The sequence below is a fragment of the Aquarana catesbeiana genome, linkage group LG08 (genome assembly GCF_042186555.1).
Source record: "Aquarana catesbeiana isolate 2022-GZ linkage group LG08, ASM4218655v1, whole genome shotgun sequence".
NCBI lineage: Eukaryota > Metazoa > Chordata > Amphibia > Anura > Ranidae > Aquarana > Aquarana catesbeiana.
The window spans coordinates 305,680,876-305,702,887 of NC_133331.1; the positions used below are offsets into that span (position 1 = coordinate 305,680,876).

General features: G+C 50.2%; 1 protein-coding gene across 1 annotated transcript in view; it reads right to left on the reverse strand.

Moving 5' to 3' along the window:
• Positions 1-3,297: 3,297 nt before the first annotated feature.
• Positions 3,298-22,012, reverse strand: part of LOC141105182 (uncharacterized) — a 50,349-nt gene continuing 31,634 nt past the window's right edge. Inside the window, 1 exon segment of the mRNA XM_073595073.1 lies at positions 3,298-22,012. Coding sequence (XP_073451174.1) covers positions 21,197-22,012 — 816 coding nt within the window. The 3' untranslated portion in view covers positions 3,298-21,196.

Below are 22,012 nucleotides of genomic sequence, written 5' to 3' on the forward strand. Positions count from 1 at the left end.
TTTCAAGTGAGATCGCCACCTTGTGTTGAATATAAATACTGCAGTCTACGTTATGTTTCATCTGTGTCCCCGCTGCCTTCCTGGTCCATTCCTCTGTCATGTTACATCCATGATTACACATGTAGATTATATCTCAGATACAATCCAGACAATAATAAAATGAAAACTATTTTTTGCTCATGTTTGATTGTTAATAAATATAAAACTAAATAATGAAAACCAAACCAAATAAAATTGAAATAAAATGTACTGGGCTCAAATCTAAAAGTTTTAACACATGTAGAAGAACATTTATTTTAGCCCAGTAATGATTTATTGATTTTGTTGCTGGGACCACAAGACAGGGAATAAAGAGATTGACAGTAAGACTGTCTGTGGTGACATGGGGGAAAACCAGTTGGGGGACCCACTGTGGTCTATGTAGAGATAGACTTACCTCTATGCCTCGTGCTGTATAGTGGGGTGGGGGGGAGGCAGAATTAACAATGTGATGTTTACTATCTCTGTGCACGCACCGGTGTCATATAAACCAAATGCTGAGTTACGTAGATGTGGTAGGGGTGACTACAGAGCAAGATGTGTTATCTCTACTAGCAACAGTGTATTTTTAAGCAAAGGTGTCTCTGGAAACCTCCATAGATCTCAGTGTGCTAGAGGTTACCTAGGACAACTATAGCGCCGCCCTGGTGGGCAAGAGTATTCCTGCATGGAGTATTAAGCATGTGCTTGTGGGCAGGGCCTCCTCTTTCCTCGTCCTCCTGTATGTGCCCGGGACAAGGCAGAGCCACGTACATGTGAATTCAACATTAGGACAGCGCCCCGAATTAGAAGTGAGCTGTATACCACTTGACGCTCTGTACTGTGAACCACTTGGCCCCATGATGCAGTACACATTGTCCCTTTTAATGTGACATTTTGAAGGGGACACCACTGACCATGTATCCAGTTCCACCAGTCCAGACCTCCTATCACCTAAATCTCAGTGATGCAGTTGCAGGTTCTGACACATAACAGCACGAACATCCAGCATGTTCAACTTCAATTGTTTAACTCTTCCATACTTACGGCTAGGTCCCTGAGGTCTCCATCAAGCAGATTTGGTCCTGGGCACCAACCACTCAGGAGGGAAACAGTGCACAGCTCCATTAACTATGCAGAGGACTCGTCACCCTTGCCCAGTACCAGTGCAGGTTCGGCAAGCGCCCAGGGCAAGAAGGCAACACTTCTCTGCTCCTTTTGCATGGTATAAAATAGATGTGCTGCCCTGTGCCCACTCTCTGCCTCCTTGCTCTGACTTCTCATAGTTGGCATTGAGTGTTTACTGCATATGTGTGGTCAATTGTTTGCTTTCTAGCAACTAGAAGGTGATTGCACATGCATGGTGTGCTTTTGTGTCAGTTGAAGGTGGATGGGGTGGAGAGTGGGCATGTTGGAGCACAGAGACAGTACCTGTCAGAGAAGACATGAAGCTGTGGTCCACTAGATACTAGCCACTGGTCTAAAGCTTGGTTCAGTGAGGGGTGCCACCCCATTGTTGTGCCCTGGGCGGCTTCCTCTACTTCTCACCCCTTCTTCTGGGTCTGCTCTTGCCTAAACTGTTCTCCCGCTGTCTGGCTGCCATATCATTCCCTTTTCACTTGTTCTTAGCAATAGCATGTTCTCCACTTCACCCTATGTGTGCATAACAGACCCTGTTCTTTGCTATAAGCCATGTACCACCATGCACCCCTTTGTGGTAACTTCAGACCAGATGTTTGAACAGTTAACAACTTTACTGGACACACTTCAACATTACAGTTCCCAGGTAATAGCCCATGGTCTGGAAGTATTCTAAAAAGAAAATGTGTTTCCTGTTCATCCACCGGATACTTCTGTGTCTCTTCTGTTGGATAAGTTGGTACTGCAGAGAAAATTTATTTGAAGTAAAGCTAAAATAGATTGGGATGGTCTAGCAAGACGTTTATCGTCTCTAATGCAAGAGTTTTTTGTGTACAACAGCGGGACTGAGACTATATGTGCAGTTCCAGACCAAAGGGATGCTGGCAGGTTGTAGACATGGGCATGCTTCCTGCAGAAGGAAACATCCCTCTTGAGACAGAAGGCCTAAGACAGGATGAAGAACCAGGAGAAACCTTATTCATGAAACTCCCCTGCCTCTAGAGCTTAGGGAAAAACTATTTAAATAACCAGGCTCAATACCTATAACTCTCCAGCCAATCCTGAAAAGGAGTGTCCAGGGGATAAATAATCTGAAGCCCTTGAGAACTGGGTTCTCTCTCAATAGGAGGGTTCCAAAGCCTGGAGGGACTTCAGCCCTAAGCCAGTCCATGGACAATGCAGCTTTTCTAGAGGCATCAGCGGTGTCGGGGCTAAGGACCTGAATGGACCTTGTTAGAAGATAATTGCAGGACTTCACCACAAGGGATCATGACTGTCTCACTCGCTAGACTGTGTCCGGAGGAAGCTGAAAGGTGGAAGTTGTCCTGGTGACTTGTGTTGTAGAGATTGCACTGGATACCAGAAGTTTTGCATTGTCTTAAGTCAACCAGATGCCAAAAGGACTTGCCTCATGGTCTTCAGTTGTGAGGTCCTAGACTGCTCAGAGACTTGCCTCATGGCCCCCAGTGGTGGGGTTTTAGACTGCTCAGAAACCTGTCTCATGGTCCCCAGCTACGAGGTCTTAGACTGCTCAGAGACTTGTCTCATGGTCCCCAGCTGTGAGGTCCTACATTGCTCAAAAACCTGCCTCGTGGTTCCCAGCTATGAGATCTTAGACTGCTCAGAGACTTGGCTTAAGGCCCCCAGCTGTGAGGACTTGCACTGCTCAGAAACCTGCCTCATGGTCTCCAGCTGCGGGGCATTAAACTTTTCAACACCCACAAATGTTTATGGAGAAGTATGTCCTCTAAGTGCTAAGTACTAATCGTTTTTCGAGAATCCCATGCCCAAACCCGTCTCCTGTTAAAATAAGTCATCCCGTAGACTGTGTTATTGGAGCTGGTGTGAATGAACTGGTGCTTTGGTGACTGGCAGCATCTGTACGAAAAAAGAAGAACCAGTTAACACCAGCAGCCCCTGTGGGGGTAGCGCGACAAGTACAGATCATGTACAGAACTGTTTTGGGGACGTAATATGTACAGTATGTGAAACTGCAATGACCGGGGCAACTGACCTCCATTTTATTTTCTATTTTTCTTTTTCATAGAATTATAGGAATAATATTATTAATACACAATGGACCCATTTCTTTATTATCACACAGATTTTATTTTAGTTAAAGAAAAAAATGAAAAAACAACAGTTTGATAGCATTTTAATATTTACAATCCTGGAAGAAACGAAAGAATGAAAAACGAACTCAAAAGTAGTGATTGTTTAAATATATGGCCTCCTTTCCATGGGCGTACATAAGGGTATGCTTTGATGCTAAGATTCTGTTTGCGCACATGGGGATGTACAGCTTTTACCTGTATGCCCATACCTTCAGTCTCATTTATATAACTTTGGACACATTGGAGGCATGGACACAGATGCTGCTCCCAATTTGACAGTCATGTGGGTCTGGATCCCTGAATGCAGACAATATGCGCTGAGGGCCATGCAAATTGAAATCAACGGCTCTGTCCTTGCCCCCACTGCATCCTAACTGAAACAAAGACTGACTGCAAAAGGATGAACGGAACACATGTGCACACTACATTCCCTGACATCTCTCCTCCACCATCCTCATTACATTCTCCGACAGATCTCCTCCACCATCCTCATTACATTCTCCGACAGATCTCCTCCACCATCCACACTACATTCTCCGACATCTCTCCTCCCACCATCCACACTACATTCTCCGACATCTCTCCTCCACCATCCACACTACATTCTCCGACAGCTCTCCTCCACCATCTACACTACATTCTCCGACAGCTCTCCTCCACCATCCACACTACATTCTCCGACAGCTCTCCTCCACCATCCACACTACATTCTCCGACAGATCTCCTCCCACCATCCACACTACATTCTCCGACAGATCTCCTCCACCATCCACACTACATTCTCCGACAGATCTCCTCCACCATCCACACTACATTCTCCGACAGATCTCCTCCACCATCCACACTACATTCTCTGACAGATCTCCTCCACCATCCACACTACATTCTCTGACAGATCTCCTCCACCATCTACACTACATTCTCCGACAGCTCTCCTCCACCATCCACACTACATTCTCCGACAGATCTCCTCCACCATCCACACTACATTCTCCGACAGATCTCCTCCCACCATCCACACTACATTCTCCGACAGATCTCTTCCACCATCCACACTACATTCTCCGACAGCTCTCCTCCACCATCCACACTACATTCTCCGACAGCTCTCCTCCACAATCCACACTACATTCTCCGACAGATCTCCTTTCACCATCCACACTACATTCTCCGACAGATCTCCTCCCACCATCCACACTACATTCTCCGACAGCTCTCCTCCACCATCCACACGACATTCTCCGACAGATCTCCTCCACCATCCACACGACATTCTCCGACAGCTCTCCTCCACCATCCACACTACATTCCCCCGACAGATCTCTTCCACCATCCACACTACATTCTCCGACAGATCTCCTTTCACCATCCACACTACATTCTCCGACAGCTCTCCTCCACCATCCACACTACATTCTCCGACAGATCTCCTCCACCATCCACACTACATTCTCCGACAGATCTCCTCCACCATCCACACTACATTCTCCGACAGTTCTCCTCCACCATCCACACTACATTCTCCGACAGATCTCCTCCATCATCCACACTACATTCTCCGACAGTTCTCCTCCACCATCCACACTACATTCTCCGACAGATCTCCTCCATCATCCACACTACATTCTCCGACAGCTCTCCTCCACCATCCACACTACATTCTCCGACAGATCTCCTCCACCATCCACACTACATTCTCCGACAGATCTCCTCCACCATCCACACTACATTCTCCGACAGATCTCCTCCCACCATCCACACTACATTCTCCGACAGATCTCCTCCACCATCCACACTACATTCTCCGACAGTTCTTCTCCACCATCCACACTACATTCTCCGACAGATCTCCTCCACCATCCACACTACATTCTCCGACAGATCTCCTCCCCACCATCCACACTACATTCTCCGACAGATCTCCTCCACCATCCACACTACATTCTCCGACAGATCTCCACCATCCACACTACATTCTCTTACAGATCTCCTCCACCATCCACACTACATTCTCTGACAGATCTCATCCACCATCCACACTACATTCTCTGACAGATCTCCTCCACCATCCACACTGCATTCTCTTACAGATCTCCTCCACCATCCACACTACATTCTCTTACAGATCTCCTCCACCATCCACACTACATTCTCCGACAGCTCTCATCCACCATCCACACTACATTCTCTGACAGATCTCCTCCACCATCCACACTACATTCTCTTACAGATCTCCTCCACCATCCACACTACATTCTCCGACAGCTCTCATCCACCATCCACACTACATTCTCCGACAGCTCTCCTCCCACCATCCACACTACATTCTCCGACAGCTCTCCCCCCACCATCCACACTACATTCTCCGACAGCTCTCCTCCCACCATCCACACTACATTCTCCGACAGCTCTCCTCCCACCATCCACACTACATTCTCCGACAGCTCTCCTCCACCATTCACACTACATTCTCCGACAGCTCTCCTCAACCATCCACACTACATTCTCCGACAGCTCTCCTCCACCATCCACAATACATTCTCCGACAGATCTCCTCCACCATCCACACTACATTCTCTTACAGATCTCCTCCACCATCCACACTACATTCTCCGACAGCTCTCCTCAACCATCCACACTACATTCTCCGACAGCTCTCCTCCACCATCCACAATACATTCTCCGACAGATCTCCTCCACCATCCACAATACATTCTCCGACAGATCTCCTCCACCATCCACACTACATTCTCCGACAGCTCTCATCCACCATCCACACTACATTCTCCGACAGCTCTCCCCCCACCATCCACACTACATTCTCCGACAGCTCTCCCCCCACCATCCACACTACATTCTCCGACAGCTCTCCTCCCACCATCCACACTACATTCTCCGACAGCTCTCCTCCACCATTCACACTACATTCTCCGACAGCTCTCCTCAACCATCCACACTACATTCTCCGACAGCTCTCCTCCACCATCCACAATACATTCTCCGACAGATCTCCTCCCACCATCCACACTACATTCTCCGACAGCTCTCCTCCACCATCCACACTACATTCTCCGACAGATCTCCTCCCACCATCCACACTACATTCTCCGACAGCTCTCCTCCACCATCCACACTACATTCTCCGACATTTCTCCACCATCCACACTACATTCTCCGACAGATCTCCTCCACCATCCACACTACATTCTCCGACAGATCTCCTCCACCATCCACACTACATTCTCCGACAGATCTCCTCCACCATTCACACTACATTCTCCGACAGATCTCCTCCACCATCCACACTACATTCTCCGACAGATCTCCTCCCACCATCCACACTACATTCTCCGACAGATCTCCTCCACCATTCACACTACATTCTCCGACAGATCTCCTCCACCATCCACACTACATTCTCCGACAGATCTCCTCCACCATCCACACTACATTCTCCGACAGCTCTCCTCCACCATCCACACTACATTCTCCGACAGCTCTCCTCCACCTTCTACACTTCCCTTTTCCGACAGCTCACCTCCACCATCCACACTACATTCTCCGACAGATCTCCTCCACCATCCACACTACATTCCCCGACAGCTCTCCTCCACCATCCACACTACATTCTCCGACAGCTCTCCTCCACCATCCACACTACATTCTCCGACAGCTCTCCTCCACCATCCACACTACATTCTCTGACATTTCTCCACCATCCACACTACATTCTCCGACAGATCTCCTCCACCATCCACACTACATTCTCCGACAGATCTCCTCCACCATCCACACTACATTCTCCGACAGCTCTCCTCCACCATCCACACTACATTCTCTGACATTTCTCCACCATCCACACTACATTCTCCGACAGATCTCCTCCACCATCCACACTACATTCTCCGACATCTCTCCTCCACCATCCACACTACATTCTCCGACAGATCTCCTCCACCATCCACACTACATTCTCCGACAGATCTCCACCATCCACACTACATTCTCCGACAGCTCTCCTCCACCATCTACACTACATTCTCCGACAGCTCTCCTCCACCATCCACACTACATTCTCCGACAGATCTCCTCCCACCATCCACACTACATTCTCCGACATCTCTCCTCCACCATCCACACTACATTCCCCCGACAGCTCTCCTCCACCATCTACACTACATTCTCCGACAGCTCTCCTCCACCATTCACACTACATTCTCCGACAGATCTCCTCCACCATCCACACTACATTCTCCGACAGATCTCCTCCACCATCCACACTACATTCTCCGACAGATCTCCTCCATCCACACTACATTCTCCGACAGATCTCCTCCACCATCCACACTACATTCTCTGACATCTCTCCTCCACCATCCACACTACATTCTCCGACAGCTCTCCTCCCACCATCCACACTACATTCTCCGACAGATCTCTCCCCCCACCATCCAAACTACATTCTCCGACAACTCTCCTCCACCATCCACACTACATTCTCCGACAGATCTCCTCCACCATCCACACTACATTCTCCGACAGATCTCCTCCACCATCCACACTACATTCTCAGACAGCTCTCCTCCACCATCCACACTACATGCTCCGACAGCTCTCCTCCACCATCCACACTACATTCTCCGACAGATCTCCTCCACCATCCACACTACATTCTCAGACAGCTCTCCTCCACCATCCACACTACATTCTCCGACAGATCTCCTCCACCATCCACACTACATTCTCCAACATCTCTCCTCCACCATCCACACTACATTCTCTGACATCTCTCCTCCACCATCCACACTACATTCTCCGACAGCTCTCCTCCACCATCCACACTACATTCTCCGACAGCTCTCCTCCACCATCCACACTACATTCTCCGACAGATCTCCTACACCATCCACACTACATTCTCCGACAGATCTCCTCCACCATCCACACTACATTCTCCGACAGCTCTCCTCCACCATCCACACTACATTCTCCGACAGATCTCCTCCACCATCCACACTACATTCTCCGACAGCTCTCCTCCACCATCCACACTACATTCTACGACATCTCTCCTCCACCATCCACACTACATTCTCCGACAGATCTCCTCCACCATCCACACTACATTCTCTGACAGCTCTCCTCCACCATCCACACTACATTCTCCGACAGCTCTCCTCCCACCATCCACACTACATTCTCCGACAGCTCTCCTCCACCATCCACACTACATTCTCTGACAGATCTCCTCCACCATCCACACTACATTCTCCGACATCTCTCCTCCACCATCCACACTACATTCTCCGACAGATCTCCTCCACCATCCACACTACATTCTCCGACAGATCTCCACCATCCACACTACATTCTCCGACAGATCTCCTCCCACCATCCACACTACATTCTCCGACATCTCTCCTCCACCATCCACACTACATTCCCCCGACAGCTCTCCTCCACCATCTACACTACATTCTCCGACAGCTCTCCTCCACCATTCACACTACATTCTCCGACAGATCTCCTCCACCATCCACACTACATTCTCCGACAGATCTCCTCCACCATCCACACTACATTCTCCGACAGTTCTCCTCCACCATCCACACTACATTCTCCGACAGATCTCCTCCATCCACACTACATTCTCCGACAGATCTCCTCCACCATCCACACTACATTCTCTGACATCTCTCCTCCACCATCCACACTACATTCTCCGACAGCTCTCCTCCCACCATCCACACTACATTCTCCGACAGATCTCTCCCCCCACCATCCAAACTACATTCTCCGACAACTCTCCTCCACCATCCACACTACATTCTCCGACAGATCTCCTCCACCATCCACACTACATTCTCCGACAGATCTCCTCCACCATCCACACTACATTCTCAGACAGCTCTCCTCCACCATCCACACTACATGCTCCGACAGCTCTCCTCCACCATCCACACTACATTCTCCGACAGATCTCCTCCACCATCCACACTACATTCTCAGACAGCTCTCCTCCACCATCCACACTACATTCTCCGACAGATCTCCTCCACCATCCACACTACATTCTCCAACATCTCTCCTCCACCATCCACACTACATTCTCTGACATCTCTCCTCCACCATCCACACTACATTCTCCGACAGCTCTCCTCCACCATCCACACTACATTCTCCGACAGCTCTCCTCCACCATCCACACTACATTCTCCGACAGATCTCCTACACCATCCACACTACATTCTCCGACAGATCTCCTCCACCATCCACACTACATTCTCCGACAGCTCTCCTCCACCATCCACACTACATTCTCCGACAGATCTCCTCCACCATCCACACTACATTCTCCGACAGCTCTCCTCCACCATCCACACTACATTCTACGACATCTCTCCTCCACCATCCACACTACATTCTCCGACAGATCTCCTCCACCATCCACACTACATTCTCTGACAGCTCTCCTCCACCATCCACACTACATTCTCCGACAGCTCTCCTCCCACCATCCACACTACATTCTCCGACAGCTCTCCTCCACCATCCACACTACATTCTCTGACAGATCTCCTCCACCATCCACACTACATTCTCCGACATCTCTCCTCCACCATCCACACTACATTCTCCGACAGATCTCCTCCACCATCCACACTACATTCTCCGACAGATCTCCACCATCCACACTACATTCTCCGACAGATCTCCTCCCACCATCCACACTACATTCTCCGACATCTCTCCTCCACCATCCACACTACATTCCCCCGACAGCTCTCCTCCACCATCTACACTACATTCTCCGACAGCTCTCCTCCACCATTCACACTACATTCTCCGACAGATCTCCTCCACCATCCACACTACATTCTCTGACAGATCTCCTCCACCATCCACACTACATTCTCCGACAGATCTCCTCCACCATCCACACTACATTCTCCGACAGATCTCCTCCCACCATCCACACTACATTCTCCGACAGATCTCCTCCACCATCCTCACTACATTCTCCGACAGCTCTCCTCCCACCATCCACACTACATTCTCCGACAGCTCTCCTCCACCATTCACACTACATTCTCCGACAGCTCTCCTCAACCATCCACACTACATTCTCCGACAGCTCTCCTCCACCATCCACAATACATTCTCCGACAGATCTCCTCCCACCATCCACACTACATTCTCCGACAGCTCTCCTCCACCATCCACACTACATTCTCCGACAGATCTCCTCCCACCATCCACACTACATTCTCCGACAGCTCTCCTCCACCATCCACACTACATTCTCCGACATTTCTCCACCATCCACACTACATTCTCCGACAGATCTCCTCCACCATCCACACTACATTCTCCGACAGATCTCCTCCACCATCCACACTACATTCTCCGACAGATCTCCTCCACCATTCACACTACATTCTCCGACAGATCTCCTCCACCATCCACACTACATTCTCCGACAGATCTCCTCCCACCATCCACACTACATTCTCCGACAGATCTCCTCCACCATTCACACTACATTCTCCGACAGATCTCCTCCACCATCCACACTACATTCTCCGACAGATCTCCTCCACCATCCACACTACATTCTCCGACAGCTCTCCTCCACCATCCACACTACATTCTCCGACAGCTCTCCTCCACCTTCTACACTTCCCTTTTCCGACAGCTCACCTCCACCATCCACACTACATTCTCCGACAGATCTCCTCCACCATCCACACTACATTCCCCGACAGCTCTCCTCCACCATCCACACTACATTCTCCGACAGCTCTCCTCCACCATCCACACTACATTCTCCGACAGCTCTCCTCCACCATCCACACTACATTCTCTGACATTTCTCCACCATCCACACTACATTCTCCGACAGATCTCCTCCACCATCCACACTACATTCTCCGACAGATCTCCTCCACCATCCACACTACATTCTCCGACAGATCTCCTCCACCATCCACACTACATTCTCCGACAGCTCTCCTCCACCATCCACACTACATTCTCTGACATTTCTCCACCATCCACACTACATTCTCCGACAGATCTCCTCCACCATCCACACTACATTCTCCGACATCTCTCCTCCACCATCCACACTACATTCTCCGACAGATCTCCTCCACCATCCACACTACATTCTCCGACAGATCTCCACCATCCACACTACATTCTCCGACAGCTCTCCTCCACCATCTACACTACATTCTCCGACAGCTCTCCTCCACCATCCACACTACATTCTCCGACAGATCTCCTCCCACCATCCACACTACATTCTCCGACATCTCTCCTCCACCATCCACACTACATTCCCCCGACAGCTCTCCTCCACCATCTACACTACATTCTCCGACAGCTCTCCTCCACCATTCACACTACATTCTCCGACAGATCTCCTCCACCATCCACACTACATTCTCCGACAGATCTCCTCCACCATCCACACTACATTCTCCGACAGTTCTCCTCCACCATCCACACTACATTCTCCGACAGATCTCCTCCATCCACACTACATTCTCCGACAGATCTCCTCCACCATCCACACTACATTCTCTGACATCTCTCCTCCACCATCCACACTACATTCTCCGACAGCTCTCCTCCCACCATCCACACTACATTCTCCGACAGATCTCTCCCCCCACCATCCAAACTACATTCTCCGACAACTCTCCTCCACCATCCACACTACATTCTCCGACAGATCTCCTCCACCATCCACACTACATTCTCCGACAGATCTCCTCCACCATCCACACTACATTCTCAGACAGCTCTCCTCCACCATCCACACTACATGCTCCGACAGCTCTCCTCCACCATCCACACTACATTCTCCGACAGATCTCCTCCACCATCCACACTACATTCTCAGACAGCTCTCCTCCACCATCCACACTACATTCTCCGACAGATCTCCTCCACCATCCACACTACATTCTCCAACATCTCTCCTCCACCATCCACACTACATTCTCTGACATCTCTCCTCCACCATCCACACTACATTCTCCGACAGCTCTCCTCCACCATCCACACTACATTCTCCAACAGCTCTCCTCCACCATCCACACTACATTCTCCGACAGATCTCCTACACCATCCACACTACATTCTCCGACAGATCTCCTCCACCATCCACACTACATTCTCCGACAGCTCTCCTCCACCATCCACACTACATTCTCCGACAGATCTCCTCCACCATCCACACTACATTCTCCGACAGATCTCCTCCACCATCCACACTACATTCTCCGACAGCTCTCCTCCACCATCCACACTACATTCTACGACATCTCTCCTCCACCATCCACACTACATTCTCCGACAGATCTCCTCCACCATCCACACTACATTCTCTGACAGCTCTCCTCCACCATCCACACTACATTCTCCGACAGCTCACCTCCCACCATCCACACTACATTCTCCGACAGCTCTCCTCCACCATCCACACTACATTCTCTGACAGATCTCTTCCACCATCCACACTACATTCTCCGACAGATCTCCTTTCACCATCCACACTACATTCTCCGACAGCTCTCCTCCACCATCCACACTACATTCTCCGACAGATCTCCTCCACCATCCACACTACATTCTCCGACAGATCTCCTCCACCATCCACACTACATTCTCCAACAGTTCTCCTCCACCATCCACACTACATTCTCCGACAGATCTCCTCCATCATCCACACTACATTCTCCGACAGTTCTCCACCATCCACAATACATTCTCCGACAGATCTCCTCCACCATCCACACTACATTCTCCGACAGATCTCCTCCACCATCCACACTACATTCTCCGACAGATCTCCTCCCACCATCCACACTACATTCTCCGACAGATCTCCTCCACCATCCTCACTACATTCTCCGACAGCTCTCCTCCACCATCCACACTACATTCTCCGACAGCTCTCCTCCACCATCCACACTACATTCTCCGACAGCTCTCCTCCACCATCCACACCACATTCTCCGACAGCTCTCCTCCACCATCCACACTACATTCTCCGACAGATCTCCTCCCACCATCCACACTACATTCTCCGACAGATCTCCTCCACCATTCACACTACATTCTCCGACAGATCTCCTCCACCATCCACACTACATTCTCCGACAGATCTCCTCCACCATCCACACTACATTCTCCGACAGCTCTCCTCCACCATCCACTCTACATTCTCCGACAGCTCTCCTCCACCTTCTACACTTCCCTTTTCCGACAGCTCACCTCCACCATCCACACTACATTCTCCGACAGATCTCCTCCACCATCCACACTACATTCCCCGACAGCTCTCCTCCACCATCCACACTACATTCTCCGACAGATCTCCTCCACCATCCACACTACATTCTCTGACATTTCTCCACCATCCACACTACATTCTCCGACAGATCTCCTCCACCATCCACACTACATTCTCCGACATCTCTCCTCCACCATCCACACTACATTCTCCGACAGATCTCCTCCACCATCCACACTACATTCTCCGACAGATCTCCACCATCCACACTACATTCTCCGACAGCTCTCCTCCACCATCCACACTACATTCTCCGACAGCTCTCCTCCACCATCTACACTACATTCTCCGACAGCTCTCCTCCACCATCCACACTACATTCTCCGACAGATCTCCTCCCACCATCCACACTACATTCTCCGACAGCTCTCCTCCACCATCTACACTACATTCTCCGACAGCTCTCCTCCACCATTCACACTACATTCTCCGACAGATCTCCTCCCACCATCCACACTACATTCTCCGACAGATCTCCTCCACCATCCACACTACATTCTCCGACAGTTCTCCTCCACCATCCACACTACATTCTCCGACAGATCTCCTCCATCCACACTACATTCTCCGACATCTCTCCTCCACCATCCACACTACATTCTCCGACAGATCTCTCCCCCCACCATCCAAACTACATTCTCCGACAACTCTCCTCCACCATCCACACTACATTCTCCGACAGATCTCCTCCACCATCCACACTACATTCTCCGACAGATCTCCTCCACCATCCACACTACATTCTCAGACAGCTCTCCTCCACCATCCACACTACATGCTCCGACAGCTCTCCTCCACCATCCACACTACATGCTCCGACAGCTCTCCTCCACCATCCACACTACATTCTCCGACAGATCTCCTCCACCATCCACACTACATTCTCAGACAGCTCTCCTCCACCATCCACACTACATTCTCCGACAGATCTCCTCCACCATCCACACTACATTCTCCGACAGCTCTCCTCCACCATCCACACTACATTCTCCAACATCTCTCCTCCACCATCCACACTACATTCTCCGACAGCTCTCCTCCACCATCCACACTACATTCTCCGACAGCTCTCCTCCACCATCCACACTACATTCTCCGACAGATCTCCTACACCATCCACACTACATTCTCCGACAGATCTCCTCCACCATCCACACTACATTCTCCGACAGCTCTCCTCCACCATCCACACTACATTCTCCGACAGATCTCCTCCACCATCCACACTACATTCTCCGACAGCTCTCCTCCACCATCCACACTACATTCTACGACATCTCTCCTCCACCATCCACACTACATTCTCCGACAGATCTCCTCCACCATCCACACTACATTCTCTGACAGCTCTCCTCCACCATCCACACTACATTCTCCGACAGCTCTCCTCCCACCATCCACACTACATTCTCCGACAGCTCTCCTCCACCATCCACACTACATTCTCTGACAGATCTCTTCCACCATCCACACTACATTCTCCGACAGATCTCCTCCACCATCCACACTACATTCTCCGACAGCTCTCCTCCACCATCCACACTACATTCTCCGACAGATCTCCTCCACCATCCACACTACATTCTCCGACAGATCTCCTCCACCATCCACACTACATTCTCCAACAGTTCTCCTCCACCATCCACACTACATTCTCCGACAGATCTCCTCCATCATCCACACTACATTCTCCGACAGTTCTCCACCATCCACAATACATTCTCCGACAGATCTCCTCCCCACCATCCACACTACATTCTCCGACAGATCTCCTCCACCATCCACACTACATTCTCCGACAGATCTCCTCCACCATCCACACTACATTCTCCGACAGATCTCCTCCCACCATCCACACTACATTCTCCGACAGATCTCCTCCCAACATCCACACTACATTCTCCGACAGCTCTCCTCCACCATCCACACTACATTCTCCGACAGCTCTCCTCCACCATCCACACTACATTCTCCGACAGCTCTCCTCCACCATCCACACTACATTCTCCGACAGCTCTCCTCCACCATCCACACTACATTCTCCGACAGCTCTCCCACACCATCCACACTACATTCTCCGACAGATCTCCTCCACCATCCACACTACATTCTCCGACATCTCTCCTCCACACTACATTCTCTGACAGCTCTCCTCCACCATCCACACTACATTCTCCGACAGATCTCCTCCCACCATCCACACTACATTCTCCGACAGATCTCCTCCCACCATCCACACTAGATTCTCCGACAGATCTCCTCCACCATCCACACTACATTCTCCGACAGATCTCCTCCACCATCCACACTACATTCTCCGACAGCTCTCAACCACTATCCACACTACATTCTCCGACAGATCTCCTCCACCATCCACACTACATTCTCCGACAGATCTCCACCATCCACACTACATTCTCCAACAGATCTCCTCCATCATCAACTACAATCTCCGACAGCTCTCCTCCACCATCCACACTACATTCTCCGACAGATCTCCTCCACCATCCACACTACATTCTCCGACAGTTCTCCTCCACCATCCACACTACATTCTCTGACAGATCTCCTCCCCACCATCCACACTACATTCTCCGACAGATCTCCTCCACCATCCACACTACATTCTCCGACAGATCTCCTCCCCACCATCCACACTACATTCTCTGACAGATCTCCTCCACCATCCACACTACATTCTCCGACAGCTCTCCTCCACCATCCACACTACATTCTCCGACAGCTCTCCTCCACCATCCACAATACATTCTCCGACAGATCTCCTCCACCATCCACACTACATTCTCCGACAGATCTCCTCCCACCATCCACACTACATTCTCCGACAGCTCTCCTCCACCATCCACACTACATTCTCCGACATTTCTCCTCCACCATCCACACTACATTCTCTGACAGCTCTTCTCCACCATCCACACTACATTCTCCGACAGATCTCCTCCCACCATCCACACTACATTCTCCGACAGCTCTCCTCCACCATCCACACTACATTCTCCGACAGATCTCCTCCCACCATCCACACTACATTCTCCGACAGATCTCCTCCCACCATCCACACTACATTCTCTGACAGCTCTCCTCCCACCATCCACACTACATTCTCCGACAGCTCTCCTCCACCATCCACACTACATTCTCTGACAGCTCTCCTCCACCATCCACACTACATTCTCCGACAGCTCTCCTCCACCATCCACACTACATTCTCCGACAGCTCTCCTCCACCATCCACACTACATTCTCCGACAGATCTCCTCCACCATCCACACTACATTCTCCGACAAATCTCCTCCACCATTCACACTACATTCTCCGACAGATCTCCTCCCACCATCCACACTACATTCTCCGACAGCTCTCCTCCACCATCCACACTACATTCTCCGACAGCTCTCCTCCTCCATCCACACTACATTCTCCGACAGATCTCCTCCACCATCCACACTACATTCTCCGACAAATCTCCTCCACCATTCACACTACATTCTCCGACAGATCTCCTCCCACCATCCACACTACATTCTCCGACAGCTCTCCTCCACCATCCACACTACATTCTCTGACAGCTCTCCTCCACCATCCACACTACATTCTCCGACAGCTCTCCTCCACCATCCACACTACATTCTCCGACAGATCTCCTCCTCCATCCACACTACATTCTCCGACAGATCTCCTCCACCATCCACACTACATTCTCCGACAAATCTCCTCCACCATTCACACTACATTCTCCGACAGATCTCCTCCCACCATCCACACTACATTCTCTGACAGCTCTCCTCCACCATCCACACTACATTCTCCGACAGATCTCCTCCACCATCCACACTACATTCTCCGACAGATCTCCTCCACCATCTACACTACATTCTCCGACAGATCTCCTCCACCATCCACACTACATTCTCCGACAGATCTCCTCCCACCATCCACACTACATTCTCCGACAGCTCTCCTCCACCTTCTACACTTCCCTTTTCCGACAGCTCACCTCCACCATCCACACTACATTCTCCGACAGATCTCCTCCTCCATCCACACTACATTCTCCGACAGATCTCCTCCACCATCCACACTACATTCCCCGACAGCTCTCCTCCACCATCCACACTACATTCTCCGACAGATCTCCTCCACCATCCACACTACATTCTCCGACAGATCTCCTCCCACCATCCACACTACATTCTCCGACAGCTCTCCTCCACCATCCACACTACATTCTCCGACAGATCTCCTCCACCATCCACACTACATTCCCCGACAGCTCTCCTCCACCATCCACACTACATTCTCCGACAGATCTCCTCCACCATCCACACTACATTCTCCGACAGCTCTCCTCCACCATCCACACTACATTCTCCGACAGCTCTCCTCCACCATCCACATTACATTCTCCAACAGATCTCCTCCCACCATCCACACTACATTCTCCAACAGATCTCCTCCCACCATCCACACTACATTCTCCGACAGATCTCCTCCCACCATCCACACTACATTCTCCGACAGATCTCCTCCACCATCCACACTACATTCTCCGACAGATCTCCTCCCACCATCCACACTACATTCTCCGACAGCTCTCCTCCACCATCCACACTACATATTCCGACAGATCTCCTCCACCATCCACACTACATTCTCCGACAGATCTCCTCCCACCATCCACACTACATTCTCCGACAGCTCTCCTCCACCATCCACACTACATATTCCGACAGCTCTCCTTCACCATCCACACTACATTCTCCGACAGCTCTTCTCCACCATACACACTACATTCTCCGACAGATCTCCTCCCACCATCCACACTACATTCTCCGACAGATCTCCTCCACCATTCACACTACATTCTCCGACAGATCTCCTCCACCATCCACACTACATTCTCCGACAGATCTCCTCCCACCATCCACACTACATTCTCCGACAGCTCTCCTCCACCATCCACACTACATTCTCCGACAGATCTCCTCCACCATTCACACTACATTCTCCGACAGATCTCCTCCACCATCCACACTACATTCTCCGACAGATGTCCTCCCACCATCCACACTACATTCTCCGACAGTTCTCCTCCACCTTCTACACTTCCCTTTTCCGACAGCTCTCCTCCACCATCCACACTACATTCTCCGACAGATCTCCTCCACCATCCACACTACATTCTCCGACAGATCTCCACCACCATCCACACTACATTCCCCGACAGCTCTCCTCCACCATCCACACTACATTCTCCGACAGATCTCCTCCACCATCCACACTACATTCTCAGACAGATCTCCTCCACCATCCACACTACATTCTCTGACAGCTCTCCTCCACCATCCACACTACATTCTCCGACAGCTCTCCTCCACCTTCTACACTTCCCTTTTCCGACCGCTCACCTCCACCATCCACACTACATTCTCCGACAGATCTCCTCCACCATCCACACTACATTCTCCGACAGCTCTCCTCCACCTTCTACACTTCCCTTTTCCGACAGCTCTCCTCCACCATCCACACTACATTCTCCGACAGATCTCCTCCACCATCCACACTACATTCTCCGACAGATCTCCTCCACCATCCACACTACATTCTCCGACAGTTCTCCTCCACCATCCACACTACATTCTCCGACAGATCTCCTCCATCATCCACACTACATTCTCCGACAGTTCTCCACCATCCACAATACATTCTCCGACAGATCTCCTCCCACCATCCACACTAGATTCTCCGACAGATCTCCTCCACCATCCACACTACATTCTCTGACAGCTCTCCTCCACCATCCACACTACATTCTCCGACAGCTCTCCTCCACCATCCACACTACATTCTCCGACAGATCTCCTCCACCATCCACACTACATTCTCCGACAGCTCTCCACCACTATCCACACTACATTCTCCGACAGATCTCCTCCACCATCCACACTACATTCTCCGACAGTTCTCCACCATCCACACTACATTCTCCGACAGATCTCCTCCATCATCAACTACAATCTCCGACAGCTCTCCTCCACCATCCACACTACATTCTCCGACAGATCTCCTCCACCATCCACACTACATTCTCCGACAGTTCTCCACCATCCACAATACATTCTCTGACAGATCTCCTCCACCATCCACACTACATTCTCCGACAGCTCTCCTCCACCATCCACACTACATTCTCCGACAGCTCTCCTCCACCATCCACAATACATTCTCCGACAGATCTCCTCCACCATCCACACTACATTCTCCGACAGATCTCCTCCACCATCCACACTACATTCTCCGACAGATCTCCTCCCACCATCCACACTACATTCTCCGACATCTCTCCTCCACCATCCAAACTACATTCTCCGACAGCTCTCCTCCACCATCCACACTACATTCTCCGACATTTCTCCACCATCCACACTACATTCTCCGACAGATCTCCTCCACCATCCACACTACATTCTCCGACAGCTCTCCTCCACCATCCACACTACATTCTCCGACATTTCTCCACCATCCACACTACATTCTCCGACAGATCTCCTCCACCATCCACACTACATTCTCCGACAGATCTCCTCCACCATCCACACTACATTCTCCGACAGATCTCCTCCACCATCCACACTACATTCTCCAACAGATCTCCTCCACCATCCACTCTACATTCTCCGACAGCTCTCCTCCCACCATCCACACTACATTCTCCGACAGATCTCCTCCCACCATCCACACTACATTCTCCGACAGCTCTCCTCCCACCATCCACACTACATTCTCCGACAGCTCTCCTCCCACCATCCACACTACATTCTCCGACAGATCTCCACCATCCACACTACATTCTCCGACAGCTCTCCTCCCACCATCCACACTACATTCTCTGACAGCTCTCCTCCACCATCCACACTACATTCTCCGACAGATCTCCTCCACCATCCACACTACATTCTCCAACAGATCTCCTCCACCATCCACTCTACATTCTCCGACAGATCTCCTCCACCATCCACACTACATTCTTCGACAGATCTCCTCCACCATCCACACTACATTCTCCGACAGCTCTCCTCCACCATCCACACTACATTCCCCGACAGATCTCCTCCACCATCCACACTACATTCTCCGACAGATCTCCTCCCACACTACATTCTCCGACAGCTCTCCTCCACCATCCACACTACATTCCCCGACAGATCTCCTCCACCATCCACACTACATTCTCCGACAGATCTCCTCCACCATCCACACTACATTCTCCGACAGATCTCCTCCCACCATCCACACTAAACATGAATAAGGGTTTTCCTACGTGTGTATTCTCTGGTGTCTAATATGTTTTCTTTTTTCAAGGAAACCTTTGGCACATGCTCAACAAGGGAAAGGTCGCTCAACGGTGTGAAGTTTCTGTTCAATAAGTTGTTTCTTGCGATTGAAACATTTTCCACACTCTAAACATAAAAAAGGACTCTCACTGGTCAATTTTTTGACATCTACGAAGGTCATTCTTTTCTTTGAAAGGTTTCCCTCACTGTGAAGATGAATACGGACGTTCACCTGTGTGAACTCTCTGGTGTTTAACAAGGTGTCCTTTCCGAGTGAAAGATTTCCCGCACTCTGAACACGAATACGGACGCTCACCCGTGTGAAGCCTTTGGTGTTTAAAAAGTGAACCTTTTGTGGTGAAAGATTTCCCGCACTCTGAACACGAATAAGGGCGCTCTCCTGTGTGAATTCTCTGGTGTTGATCAAGGTTTATTTTATGAGTGAAAGATTTCCCGCACTCTGAACATGCATAAGGACGCTCGCCTGTGTGAATTCTCTGATGTCTACAAAGTTCTCTCTTTCCTTTGAAAGATTTCCCGCACTCTGAACATGAATGAGGACGTATATCCCTGTGACTTTTCTGATGGGAAACTAGGGTGGATTTCTGAATGAAACTTTTCCCGCACTCTGAACATGAAAATGGACGCTCACCTGTGTGGACTCTCTGATGTCTTACAAGGTGTGGTTTACGGGTGAAAGATTTCCCGCACTCTGAACACGAATATGGACGCTCACCTGTGTGAAGTTTTTGGTGTTTAAAAAGTGCTTTTTTTGTGATGAAAGTTTTCCCGCACTCTGTACACGAATAAGGGCGCTCACCTGTGTGAATTCTCTGGTGTTCATCACAGTCTTTTTTCTGAGAGAAAGATTTCCCGCACTCTGAACATGAATAAGGACACTCACCCGTGTGAATTCTCTGGTGTTTAAAAAGTGATCCCTTTGTGGTGAAAGATTTCCCGCACTCTGAACAACGGAAAGGACGCTCACCCGTGTGAATTCTCTGGTGTTCAGTAAGGTG